This window comes from Malaya genurostris, chromosome 2 (genome assembly GCF_030247185.1).
Source record: "Malaya genurostris strain Urasoe2022 chromosome 2, Malgen_1.1, whole genome shotgun sequence".
Taxonomy (NCBI): Eukaryota; Metazoa; Arthropoda; class Insecta; order Diptera; family Culicidae; genus Malaya; species Malaya genurostris.
In genome coordinates, this window is record NC_080571.1 from 171,966,352 (window position 1) to 171,981,707 (window position 15,356).

General features: G+C 35.4%; 1 protein-coding gene across 11 annotated transcripts in view; it reads left to right on the forward strand.

The window, feature by feature from the left end:
• Nucleotides 1–15,356, forward strand: part of LOC131427388 (calcineurin-binding protein cabin-1-like) — a 1,620,795-nt gene that overhangs the window by 892,613 nt on the left and 712,826 nt on the right. For all 11 annotated transcript variants that reach the window (XR_009229264.1, XR_009229263.1, XM_058590537.1 and 8 more), the window contains one exon: nt 148–856. Coding sequence is in view for 9 of the 11 variants with exons in the window: in XM_058590537.1 (XP_058446520.1) it covers nt 148–856 (709 nt within the window). In the remaining 2 variants the exon portion in view is untranslated. The remainder of the gene's footprint in view (nt 1–147; nt 857–15,356) is intronic.

The window sequence follows — 15,356 nt, forward strand, 5'->3', positions numbered from 1 at the left end:
TCAATTTGATCCGCAGACGTAAAGTTTCTGCTATTTGCAGAACACTTTTTGTCTGTGATTACATTTAGTGTTATTTTCTATCACATACAACATAATAAAATATAAAAATTCGTTGATAACTACGCTTTACCTGTTTCATGTTTACAGGAAGGAATTCATTTCATCTCAAAAGGAGCATTATGGAAGTATTGCTTGTACAAGTTTCAATAAAGTTAGCTCTGATGCCGCGCGTAAAGATGGAAAAAATATTCGGAATCTAGAATGCATTGAGGATGAGAAATGGTTGTACCACTATATGTTGGGCAAAATTGCGGAAAAGAAAAGAGATTTACCAATTATATACTTGTCACATTACTTTAAAGCGGCTAAATGTTTATATGAATGTCGTGCAACTTATCCTATCAAAGTAAATCATAGTAATCCATCGCATCTCTCAATAGAAGCTCTAGAAATTTTCTATCGTATAAATGCTGCAATAATGAAGTACGTGGAAGAACACTCATTAATTTGCAAAAAAACGGCATTACTGTTCAAAACCATTTTGAAAGAACTAAATATAAGCCCTTTTGCCGTAAATCGTGCAAAAATAAATGATTCTTCCTTTCAACAAAAATTAACTAGATCAGGCGAGTCTTCCCAAATTGAAACCACGGAACAGGGCAATATTGCATATACCAAATATACTAGAGATGAATCCGGATGCACAGAAAAGTTCGTAAATCAGAAGAATAGCGTGATGTGTTCTACAGGTTTTCATACTGTCCCAAACGAGTATACCAATGTCCGTAAGGATCGAAATAGTACGGAAAAAAATGTTAATGATAAATCAGAGCGTCGGTGTAGAAAAGCATCTCAGGTAGGTTCAAATGATTCCTTTATTTTTTCTTTTTTATGTTGGAAACCGATTTGGCCCGCACTATAAGAAATTCGTTAAATATCTTTATAGAGCAATTCCATGCGGAATCGGCTGGCTGTTAGCACGACCCCTTTCAATTTGCATGAAACGTTGCATGTGTGTTTGGTATAGCAAATAAAGTATTTATCGCAGATTTAGATTTTTTTCTCTTAAGACAAATTTTTGAAAAGGGCGTATGTATTTTAAGCCGCATCATTTTTAAAGAATTTTAACTCGTAATCTATAGCTTCTAGGGCAATTGTGTATCACAAGAAGTTGTAGGAAATCAATTAAAATTTTTAATAAACATGCACTCAAAAAATCTTCCTATTTTTCAAAAAATCAAAAATAAAGTTTATTTTTTGAAATTTTTAGTTATTCCAACGCTCGATTTTCTTATTTTATACCACCAAAACCGTCAAGTTACAAAGAAAGTAATGAATGATCGATGATCGATAAAAAAGTTCCCCGAAGGAAACATTTTTAACGATTGTAGAAAAACGATGTTTTGATAGAAATAAATGTGTTTGAGAAATGAAATATTATTCATCAAGTTACACGCTTCAATGAAAAGGTCCATGTAGTGCTTCTTTCTAAATGCAGTCACTTTCGAGATATTTGAGGAACAAAATCGAGAAAATGGATGTTTCATGAGAATACGCTTTATTTATAAATTATTTCACTATTAACCATCGCTAAATTTATTATTTTTGGAGTCCTCATGAAATTTACAATAAATTTTTCTTTGACATCAAGACGATGCTAGCAGTTGTTTTCGAGATATTTTGAAAACAAATCGAAGAAAAATATCGCTGCTTTGCTTTTAGATAACCGATTCATGTATCAAAAATTAGGTTACCGCGATCTTCTTGTTTTCCACTGGTGTAAAAGTTTACCTATGCTATTGAAAGTTACCTATAAAAGCGCCTTTTTGGAATAGAAAGTGTGGCGGAATTACAAAACCACCACGTTTTCCACGTTAATCCCTCAGAACAATTTCAATATTACATTTCATTTCGACACAATGTAGTTACATTGTAAACGTCTTCTTTAAAATACTTTGTATGAAAACCAGCCATACATCGTAGCACATTCAGTCTTATGATTTGATACATCGGCACTTTACAAATCATAAACTTTAAATATTTTATGAGTTGGGCCGATATGACCGAAATTATGCTCGGAACCAAAAACGGTCCTCCTCTCTTAAACACTTGAATTGCTTACAGCGCACAAGCAAAGTAACGCAATGAATATAAACACTTTAAACCATGCGCACCACCGCTGGCGTGGATTTTCCGCCTCGCGCGAAGGAAAATAAATAAGTTCAATTTTTCTTGTCATTACTGCGGGTCGAGCGATGTTTATTAAACATTAGCCTTCTCCAAATAATCATTACCAAAACCTTTTCGATACATACAATTGTCAAGTCTCAAGACTTCTCGTTGAACTTTCACGTACACAGTTTAAAATTGTACATTCAATAAAACCACATGCGGAAAATAAATTTACACAGTCTGAAAACTGAAGCGAACGAGGAACGACCGCTTTTATTTTTTACAAAAGAACCTGCCACATGGCAGACTGTGACACTGTTCACCGCGCGACAAGCTAAGTCCCAGTTGAGAAGGGACTTAGCACAAAAATAGTGAACACGTGAAAAGTGAAAGTGCAACCAGAAAATCGAAACAGAAGAAACAATCAAATGCAACAAATATGTGTGTTACTTTCCGAACTGAAAGAATATCGAAATAAATGAAACCAAAACAGTGATTTGTAATTATATATGAAAATTATACACTTGCAAATGAACGTAAATAGATATTATCGCCTTTTACCTCGTTCAAAGTGAAAGTGCAACGAGAAAATCGAAACGGAAGAAACAACCAAGTGCAACAAATATGTGCGTTACTGAAACGTTATCGAAATAAATGAAACCAAAATAACCAAAACTAGAAAGTGCTAAACCAGTTATAACAATACAACCTTAGACACAAAAAAAAACCAACATGGGATGGTTTTCATCTGAAGAGTCGACGGCGACTAATATCCTATATGTAGGAAACGACGTGCAAACTTATGCGGCGGTGATTTTGGCGGTGGTGATAAACTACGAATGCAACATATGCCTAAAAACATGGCTAATTACTTTCGAAATAAATAATGAAATTTTCGAAATACCTATTAGAGATAAATTCAATGAAAAATTCATTATACCAGCACGATGCCAAGTAATTAAGGAAATTAAATTAAGAAATATCACTGAGGATAGCGTTATCCTATCCGGTGAAATAAAGCCAGGAGAGAATTACTCAAACGCTCTAATCAGTCCTGGTGCCCAATATGTAAATATTATGATTACTAGTGATAGTTTTGCACAGATTTCTCTAAATGATTTACTAGAAAAAATTGAAGTAATCCCAGCTAGCAACTATGAAGCAGCCGGAAATGAAAATCAAAATTCTGAACAAAAAATTAAGCAACGAATGCGAAATTTGCAAAATCAGATTAATATTAAAAATATTCCAATTAATGCCCAAGATAAAATGATAGATCTATGCAAGAGATATAACGACATTTTCGCACTCAAGGACGATCCATTAAGAGCAAACAATTTCTACAAATAGGAAAACAATTTCTACAAATAGAAAATAAAAAATTATCGAACACCTGAAATTAACGAAAAAGAAATAAATAACCAAATTGATAAAATGTTTGATGAAGGTATTATTCAATCTTCCGTATCCCCGTATAACTCACCTTTTTTACTAGTACCGAAAAAATCAAACACTGAAGACAAAAATAGCGATTAGTCATTGATTTCCGACAAATTTCCCTTACCAAGAATCGATGAAATACTTGATAATCTAGGTCGAGCAAAGTATTTTATGACACTCGACCTGACGTCACGTTTTTATCAGATTGAATTATTAGAAAACTCAAAAAAATACACCCCATTTTCGAGTTCAACAAACCACTACGAATTTAATAGATAACCTTTCAGACTAAAAATTTCTCCCAATAGCTTCCAACGTATGATGACAATCGCTCTGAGTGGTTTACCACCAGAGCATGCGTTCTTGTACATTGATGACATTATTGTGGTGGGCTGTTCAATCAACCACCATTTGAAACATTTAGAAATCGTTTTTCAACAACTCAGAAAATATAACCTAAAACTAAACCCAACAAAATGTATTTTTTTCGGAAGTGATGTCGCATATTTGGGTCCTCACATTTCGAAAAACTACAAGGATCAGCCACATGGGGTTGTTCGAGCCATTGATTGGAACAAGGCAACCAAAATTTCTAATGATCTACAATCAAAAAGTTGAATCAATCGGAACCAACACCGAACACCATTTGTCTTGATTTACATTTGTTTTATAACCGACGAAATTACACCATTATCCCAAATGCATGCAATTATATCTTTGTACAAACTAGCGATTTCGATAATTAAGCTTCTCTTCGCCAAGCTTGCGTTCAAGTTTTTTATGCAAGCAGTTTTTTAGCGTTAATTTTCTCTACCATTCTGCGATTTCGGTTGAAGCGATAAACTATTTCTCGTTATCAATCGAGGTCATCTAATATAAATAAGAAATTAATCTTAAGCATTCAAAATTTATCCAGGGGTAGTTGTCAATTTCTCATGGGGAAACGACATAACATGGAATTCCGAGCTTGCATGACACAAGATCAGAGCATACCAATTAAGGGCTGAGGCCAGTGTGCTTTAGGACGTTTTAAAGGTCTATTTTCACGATTCAAATCTGATTTTCTCAGAAACGGTGACGAATATCAAACAACCCAACTGATAATCTCTTAGAGAATTAGTTTAGATTATTCTGTGAAAAATTCAGAATGTTTGTTTGACTTTAGCGGTCGGGAAAGTCTTTTTTCTGAAGGAAGAATTGCATAGCTGAAAATGGTAACATTCAACTTGTTCATTGAATATCTCGCCTTCAAAAGCATGGATCAAAAATCTATCCTGACAATGTCTAGATAATTTAGTTTAGATGCGATTAGTGCATAAAAACATATATGTTGTCGCGATAAAAATTAAGTGAATGTTATTTTTGTAATGGTAAGTCCATTTCTATGGCGGCACCATTTTCTTCTGCTCTTGTATCCTGGTAAAGTAACGAAACATGAGAGAGAAATAAAATCGGCTCATCAAGGCTGCCAAACAAGCGGTAGCTTTATTGGATTTTATGTGATGTAGTCAAACTTGTAACTGAAAATATCAAAATTTTCTTGGCCACCCGGCCCCATCGAAAGTCTTTTTACACATTTACGAGAGAGAGTGGGGAGAAATGTAATACGCACAGCGAGCCACACGGTTTTACGCTAACAACTGGCCTCAGCCCTTAAAGCTTCAAATCGTTTTATGGCACGTTTTTGTCTTGCTGTCTAGCAGCAACCTACCTCTAGCATGCTACGAGTAGGACTGAAACGCTAGCTTTAATTTCCCTTCTATTTATAGATTCGCGTGCTTCCAACAGCTTTGCTTTTGCATCGATTGACCATTCAGAGCGATGCTCTCTCTCTGATTCATCGCTTACTCCTTCAAAACCGTCGTCTATGGCAGGGAAATCCGGTATACCGGAGATTTTTAGCAGACAAAATAGGACACTGCTCGCTACTAATCAAAATTTCAATCATATATAAATGAAAATACGTCGGTTTATACATTCAAATCGAATCGTAGAAATATTTCCTATCAAGTGATGAAATAGTATTAATAATTGATACAAAATAGACTGAGCTGTAAGTGTTTAAAACCTGACCACATTTCTACGTGTAATTTTTCTTGAGCTTCTGATTTGCACCACTATATAGAAAATTAAGATGTGTTCCACATCAAAAAGGTATTTTACCAGATCCATCCAAATTCTCAGCAATAAAAAAATATCCTACCCCTACTAATCCAGATGAAGTCAGACGATTCATAGCATTTTGTAACTACTATCGTCGCTTCAAAGAAAATTTTGCGAAAATAGCACACCCACTAAACAAACTTACTTAGAAAAAATAGCACACCCACTAAACAAACTTACTTAGAAAAAATACTAAATTTGACTGGTCGCCCGAATGCGAACAATTCTTTCAAACACCTAAAAAAACTTCTAACGCCAACAATTTTACAATTCTCCGACTTTAACAAGCAATTTATAGTAATCACAGATGCTTCCAAAATGGCCTGCGGTGCAGTGCTAGCCCAAAAGCACGATAACATTGATTTGCCGATAGCGTACGCAAGTAGATCGTTCACCAAAGGCGAATCAAATAAGTCGACTATTGAACAGGAACTGACAGCAATCCATTGGGCCATCACACACTTTAGACCTTATTTATATGGAGGAAAGTTTCTTGTCAAAACAGATCACAGACCATTGGTATATCTGGTTTCGATGAAAAACCCTTCTTCAAAATTAACAAGAATGCGTTTAGACCTCGAAGAATTCGACTTCGAAGTAGAATACGTACAAGGTAAATTAAATGTAGGAGCGGACGGGCTCTCTAGGATTGAAATAAAGTAATATGTCTATCTTAAAGGTTCAAACTAGAGCCGACAAAAGGAAACAAAATGAGTAAACTATTATTCAGCAAGAGAAAAATCTTAATGATTCGTTACATACTGAGCCTGATCAACTCAAAGTATTTGAATCAATCAATATAAATGAAGTACATAGCATGCCAAAGTTAAGCATTGAAAAATCGTCGACAAATGATATAAAAAAAAAATTTCAATTCAAAATTAAAATTACAAAAAAGGATTTGACCCGATGTATAATCACAAATATAAATGAAACTTTCGAGAGAATTTTAAACATTATTGAAGAAAAAGCTAACACATGGATCAATAGTCCCGAGACTAAAGCAGGGACGGCGCTCGTAGTAAACCAGTAACCACGTGTTTCTAAAGTACTAACCTTTGCTTGAAACGGGTCAAAATTTTAAGTCGATCCGACAGCTGAGTTATCGAGGTTGGAGTAAAGTCGTTTTGTAGTTTGTTTAAAAAATGGAAAAAACCGAGTTTCGTGTTTTGATAAAACATTGTTTTTGCCTTTCTCATATAGAAAGGTTATGCAATCACTGTGAAATCCGATTTTTGAACCGAGGCCCGGAGGGCCGAGTGTCATATACCATTCGACTCAGTTCGTCGAGTACGCTGTGTGAGTATGTGTGTGTGTGTGTGTGTGTGTGTGTGTGTGTGTGTGTGTGTGTGTGTGTGTGTGTGTGTGTGTGTGTGTGTGTGTGTGTGTGTGTGTGTGTGTATGTGTGTGTGTATGTGCGTATGTGTGTATGTAACGTTTTTTTGCACTAACTTTTCTCGGAGATGACTGAACCGATTTTCACAAACTAAGATTCAAATGAAAGGTCTTGTGATCCCATAAAAAAAATCCTGAATATTATTTGGATCCGACATCCGGTTCCGGAATTATGGGGTAAAATGTGCAAAAAATTGTGAAAATAATTGCACTAACTTTTCTCAGAGATGACTGAACCTATTTTTACAAACTTAGGTTCAAATGAAAGATCTTGAGGTCCCATAAAAAGTTTCAGAATATTATTTAGATCCGACTTCCGGTTCGGGAGTTATGGGGTAAAATGTGCAAAAAAAGAAAATATGTATTCTAACTTTTCTCATAGATGGCGCAACCGATTTTCACAAACTTAGATTCAAATGAAAGGTCCTGTGGTCCCATACGTAATTCCTGAATTTCATGCGGATCCGACTTCCGGATCCGGCAAATAGGGTAAAGTGGGTTAAAAATTGTATACCATATCTGAAAATGGGGAAAAACCTTAAAAATTTTCTGAATCGACCTCAAATCTTTTCCAATTGATAGTTTTTATCAGTAGACGGTCAAACAAACCGATTTCGGTTATTCTTTCAAGAATCGCAGTATTGTATATGAAAGTATGATTGATATGAGAAAGGCATCATTACACCACTAGGTGGATTAAAACAGGTTTTAATGGGTAAAAACACCGTGCAAGCGAAACAATGGATTGAAAAATGTTATCCGGACTCTTGTCCATCAAAAGCAACGATTTGTCGGTGGTTCGCCGAGTTTAAACGTGGTCGTACCGACACAAATGACGCGGGGCGCTGGGGTAGACCTGTGGAAGCCGTTACACCGGAAAATGTGAGTGAAGTGACAAAAATTATAATGAAAGATCGTAAAGTGAAGCTCCGTGAGATTGCTGAGATGACACAGAAATCATATGGAAGTGTATTTACTATCCTTCATGAAAAATTGAGCATGAAAAAGGTTTTTTCCAAGTGGGTGCCGCGATTGCTTTCGATGGAACAAAAACAGCAACGAGTCGATGATTCAGAAAGCAGTTTATCGAAAAAAAATCACCCTAAAAGGTGATTGTGTTTATGAATAAAAAAAAAATTTGCAAAAAAAATGTTGTTTCCATTGTTAGTCTCGGGACTTATTGATCCATGTGTTAATAAATTGAATATTGGAAAAATTGCTTTAGCGCTTTCGAATACAATTTTCAATTTTATTAGTATTAATAATCTTAGGTCAGCATGTAATAAACATCTGAAATCACTTCAAATCATACTCTAATAATCGCAACGCGAGATAGATGATAAAAACCTAATTAACAGAATTATCCAAGAAAACCACGATTCTGCAATTGGCGGACACGTCGGAATTAACAGACTTTATCGAAAACTTAAATGTCATTATATATGGCCAAATATGAAAAAATCCATTGCAAATTATATCCATAATTGTATAAAATGCAAAGAAAAAAAAACATACCTTTAGAACAACAGAAAATTTTGTTCGAACACCAACACAACAAAAATCCTTTTCTTCAATATCTATGAACACAATAGGACTATTTACGAAATCAAATTCAGGAAATAGATACGCGTTAACAATTCAATGCGATTTATCAAAATATGTCATAGTAAAACCAATTTCAGACAAACAAGCAGAACCAATAGCCAAAGCTTTTCTCGAACACTGCATTCTAATTTACGGAACCCCGTCTATTATACGAACAGACCAGGGAACGGAATATAAAAATGAAGTCTTTCACAAAATTACCGAATTACTCAAATTCACTCAAAATTTTTCGACACCATATCCCCACAAAAGTCTAGAGAGAAATCATCGATGTCTGAATGAGTACGTAAGGCAGTCCGTCAACGAATCACATAGTGACTGGGATGACTGGCTGTCTTATTACGCGTTTTGCTACAACACCGACTACCCATACACACCTTTTGAACTGATTTTTGGAAAAACAGCATCAGTACTAAACGAATTAAAAAATCCAGAATCCATAGAACCGATATATAATTACGATGAGTACCATTCAGAATTTAAAAAAAATAAAAACTGCAGCGCTAAAAGTAAAAGAACTTATAGACAAACGCAAAACTAAACGAAACTACGATCAAGAAAATAAATCAAAACCCTCTTCCATTCAAATAAATGATAAGGTAATGTTAGAAAATCACAATATAACAAAATTAGACAAAATTTACAAAGGTCCCTATATAGTAAAAAGCATAGACCACCCAAATGCAATAATGGAAAACCAAGAAACAAAGCAAACTCATACAGTTCATAAAAATCAAATCATTAAATTGTAATCAAATACAACAACATTATCACATATCACACAAATTACACTATTGACCATTATATAATTATATAATAAAATGAAAATCCAGGAATTATACCACAGAAGAAAAATCAAAACATTGTAAAACACATTACACTTCACACAATATTGTAAGAGATTTCTTGAGACCAGACCTTAATCTTCATCAACCGACATTTTTTACGGGGACGGTGTGGCGGAATTACAAAACCACCACATTTTCCACGTTAATCCCTCAGAACAATTTCAATATTACATTTCATTTCGACACAATGTAGTTACATTGTAAACGTCTTTGTAAATTGTAAATACTTTGTATGGAAACCAGCCATACATCGTAGCACATTCAGTCTTATGATTTGATTAATCGGCACTTTACAAATCATAAACTTTAAATATTTTATGAGTTGGACCGATATGACCGAAATTATGCTCGGTACCAAAAACGGTCCTCTTCTCTTAAACACTTGAATTGCTTACAGCGCACAAGCAAAGTAACGCAATGCATATAAACATTTTAAACCAAGCGCGCCGCTGGCGTGGATTTTCTGCCTTGCGCGAAGGAAAATAAATAACTTCAATTGTTCTTGCCATCGCTGCGGGTCGAGCGATGTTTATTAAACATTAGCCTTCTCCAAATAATTATTAATTTTGATACACTGAGATTCTATTTATTCATGGTTTGATGTGCAATTTATTAAAGTGGAGTCCCAGTGTAAAAGATTTCCCTTTAAGGGATCCACAATTTAATTACTACGCTATGTTGGAAAGAAAAACAAATATTTTAGAAAATTAGTTATTAATATGAAATACTGTTGACGATAAATACATTATAGAAAAACTACATTATCTAAATATCCCGTTCAGTCTGTGCTTAAATGGCAAATGTGGCGCGATTGTTTATTACTTGTATATCAGGTGGAAGTGCATTATATTTAGTTGGACCAACAAATAGGATCCATAGGACCAAGGCTTGTAACTGCTCGAACACGAAACAAATTGTTACTAAGGCGTGTTGTTCGAGAATGGGATATAGTTGGGTACTGTAGATTTTGGTGAACTGTGGAGTTATGCAGATTATCATGGATGAATAGCAACGTTTGGACATCACATAAATATGTTATTGGTAAAACGTTATGGTTTATGACAGAGTATAACAATAGGCTCGAGAATAGTAAGGGTTTGTTGAAAATGATTTTTAAGCGTCTGTTTTGTAGAGTTTGGAGTTTCTTCAGATGAGAACTATCGGCTCGCCCCCACACCGATACCAAGTAGTTGAGCTGTGAATGGATGTAAGCAAAATAAAAATTTAACAGAGCACGCTGGGGAACAAAGGACTTGACTCTCCATAAAATATCGCAGTACGACGCAACGTACTTGGCAACAAACTTTATGTGGTGAGCCCAGGTTAATTTGGGTCGAAATATATGCCCAGATACTTGAAATAGTCAACTTTTTCAATAATATTGTATCTGAGCTGGGGATGATCATGCGTTGGAAAATCATATGCTTAGTCTTTGTGGCATTTAATGATAATAAGCTCCATTAAAATATTAATCAAGAATTATAAAATCACTTTCCATGCAGTTAATAATAGCATTGATGTCACTGTCAGGATAGAACAGAGCTGTGTCGTTCGCGAATAGTCGTGGAGTTCCTTTAAGCTGTAAATTACCTATGTCATTAATATATAAAAGAATCAATAGAGGACCAATATTACTTCCTTGTGGAACACCAATGCTTAATGGAGCAAGGTTGCTGCTGTCACTTTTGATGGATACAAATTGTTTTCTATTAGTCAAGTAACTACGGATAATTGAATTAGCAATGCCCCTGATACCATAGTAATTTTGTCCAAAAGTGCTTTTTTAAGGTCTAAAAACAACGCACCAACTATACTTTTACTATCGATCTCGCTTATAATTTCGTCAACTATCTCAACCAATCTGAATAATTACGTTAAAGCACTGAGAGAGTATTTTAGAAAATGCATATGAATTATGTTTAGTACACTGACAGAGACGTTATCAGGGCCATTACTCTTTTTATTATCCAAACCTTGTATTAACAGTTGCAGCGCCCTTAGCAAATTTTCCTTTGAACTTGCTAGTATTGTAGAAAAAAAGTAGGAAGCTGTGAAGGAAAAACTCGTCACCTTTCAGGCAAGCCTTCACGTCAGCGTAAACGCGACGAGTAACAACAAAAATATCTTTTCACGGGCACCGGTCACTGTCATTGACATAGTGACAATGGTTTCGGTTCGCGGCTCTCGGCTTTTGGTAGAACTTCGGGAGAAAGTCGGATGAACTTTCTATTTAAAATCACAATCTCGGCTTGTACTGAAATCTTCGGGCTTCGCCCGAAAGAAAATGTTAGGAGCTTAAAAACCCATAGTTACGAAAAGTTAGGAGTTAGTCAGTCTCATAGTGATCGCGGAAAATATCCGTTAGTCTCGGGCGTCGGCCCGTAGACAAGTTAGTCCATCTCAAAGAGTTCTCGTGTTAATAGTCGTTTTCAAGTGATCTCAATCCGTGTACAATATCTCTGTAAGAAAAAAATCTGCTAAATGTGACTGATAGAAAAACATGCAAGCAGTTTTTTGAATAGTGATAAATAAAAGTATATATCGGATCTGTAAGCATATAGCCTGATGGTAGCCAGTGGAAGAAGAAACATTTACTGAGAGATAATAGCTATTTTCCGTGAACAAAACATACAGCACAAGAAGCGTAGATCCACTTTAGTGATACCGAGAAAAGATAACAAGTGATAACAGGTTTCTGCAAAGATTTATCTGCCATTATGCAGTCTGATACCTCTGTGTGAAAGTCTTGATTGCGAATTAAGAGAAATAAATATAAGTTTAAAGAGAAACAGAAGAATTTTTTGTGGTGAATACGACATACTTTACTATGGGGCGCCTTTTCAAAATTATCCACATGAAGGAATAGGCAGAAGTTAATCGTGAATATCTCGACTTGTATTCACGGCAGCAACATAATTCTTTCACTATTTCAAATATGATCAGGAATTCAGGATATTTTTTTGAACAGTGTGATATAACCACAAACAACTCAAAAATTAGGTTTTCTCAAAATTTGAAAACAACGCGGAAAACGCTTTACTTTCGCTTTGGTTTTTCGCGCAAGGACGACGATTTTGTGGTAGTCAGGTACATATCTTCAACTGAATGTTATAAAAGGGGAACCGTGGTCGAAAATCGATTATTTCTTTTTGTGCGTTGGACGCACAGGTCGTAGTTCTCATTTGTCTTTTGGTCGTCAAGGCGAGAAGATGCATTAAACCAGTTTGGCATCATTTGGCACTGCGAGCGGATGTGTTGCGGTTTGTTCGCAAAGCTTTGCGTTTCAATTCAAACAAGAGCGATTGCGTCAGACAGCAGAGCTACTGGTCGTTTGCATTGGAGAAAAAGAAAAGTCAGCCATTCTAATGACTCTAAATGTTATCTAAAAATTATTAAGATTACTTTTTTGCAAATCGAAGGTAAAAATCATCAGTTTAGTGAAAATCCAAAATAATTTTATTTGCTTCGTGCACACTTTTCGCTGTGCGAAAATCGTTCGAGAAAAATGTTCCGAACTGTGCCAAATATCGTAGAGCCTGTACAGCATCTTGATAGTTTCTTTCAATGCAATAAGTAAATCCGAAATGAGATAATCGACGTCAAAACTCTATAAGTGCCTATATGTGTGCCCGTTGGAACCGCTCATTTGTGAAAAAGCTACAAACGGAATCATGTAAAAAGAAGCCTCTTAAGAAAAATTGATTCAGTTTGGCATCATTTGGCACTGCGAACGAATGTGTTGCGGTTTGTCAGTTTTATTTGTATTCACGACATTCAGTTATGTCTCTGACATTACACACCCGTAATTTTTTATTCACCTTCTTCATAGAATCGATCTTTTTAGAGATATGTGATAGCATTTGTTTGAGATGCTGATCGTGGGGACTTGCCGTAACACGTTTGAGGTAATTGCTTTTTATTTTCACTAGTGTCTATAAATCACATGTCTATGGGCAATGATTACCTTTCACGTTGACTGTTTTAGTTATTATTCTTGTATGTTGTTCCAGTGTTTCAGTGTCCTCAATGACATCAATACTACTAAGAAAATTAGAAAAATCATGATTTACCTGACGATAGTTTATGATCATTTTCGTTAACGTCACAGGTTCTTTATCAGCTAGTATTTTGAAAGTTGTTAAGATTTGAGAGTGGTCACTTAGATCATTTAATATTGTGTCGTTGCGAATCCGATTAACGTCGTCAAGTTTGCAAATAGTATGGTCAAGTATATTTTCGTTAAATGATCTTGTAGTAAAACAATTTGTATACGAAAAGTCATAGGATTCTAGCAGAGCCTTAACAGATCGGCTCAAAAGTTCATATCGTTTCTATGAGAGGGCGCCACTAGAATTAAATCCATACCATTTTCAGTTAGTACCAACCTTCAAAAGATACGTGTATAAATTTGACAACTGTCTGATTATTAGTCTGTGAGATATTGCATTTTGAGTGAAGCTACTTTTGTTATTGTGAAAAAAAATGGAAAAATAGGAATTTCGTGTGTTGATGAAACACTACTTTTTGATGAAAAAAAGTGCCGCCGATACCAAAAAATGGCTTGATGAGTGTTATCCAGACTCTGCACCAGGCGAAGCAACAATTCGTAAGTGGTTTGCAAAATTTCGTACTGGTTATATGAGCACCGAAGACGATGAACGCAGTGGACGTCCAAAAGAGGCTGTTACCGATGAAAACGTGAAAAATATCCACAAAATGATTTTCAATGACCGTAAAGTTAAGTTGATCGAGATAGCTGACACCCTAAAGATATCAAAGGAACGTGTTGGACATATTATTCACGAATATTTGTATATGAGAAAGCTTTGTGCAAAATGGGTGCCGCGTGAGCTCACAATCGATCAAGAACAACAACGAATTGATGATTTTGAGCAGTGTTTGGAGCTGTTATATCGAAATAAAACCGATTTTTTCCGTCGATATATAACAATGGACAAAGAATGGCTCCATCACTTCACTCCGGAGTCCAATCGACAGTCAGCTGAGTGGACTGCACGCGATGAACCGAACCCAAAGCGTGGAAAGACTCAACAATCGGCCGGTTAGGTTATGGCGTCTGTATTTTGGGATTCGCATGGTATAATTTTCATCGACTACCTTGAAAAGGGAAAAACCATCAACAGTGACTATTATATAGCCTTATTAGAGCGTTTGAAGCGTTTTAAAAAAAACGGCCTCATTTGAAGAAGAAAAAAGTTTTGTCTCATCATGAGAATGCAGCGTGTCACAAAGGGGCTGGGGTCCACTAGAGATTGATTATACCTATTAGCTCTCTCCGGGTAGTACCAGCCTAGATGCCGTGTGGAATCCGGCGGAAAAAAATGAACCAAGAATAGATCCACTGGGTTCCTGCTTCCATGTCGTAAAAGGCGACAATTGCAGGAATTTCTTTTTCCTTTCAGTTATCAGATATTTTCAATGTTTCACTTCTGATTACTCTATTTTACTAAATTATCTCTTCATTCAACCTATCAATTTCCGTCTAGCTTCGAAGAAAAGTTTTATTTGGAATGTTTTCTTCTTCCGTGTTATTGATTGTCTTTCAGGATTATAAATTGAATGATAAAAATCAACTTTTGCCAACTCCGTTGATATTACAAAGTTAATAACATAGATAACATATATCGGTATATTGAATACATAATAAAACACATGATATCAATATTTTTCTCGGTAGGCGGCTGCCTAGATCAACCAATATAACCAATTAAT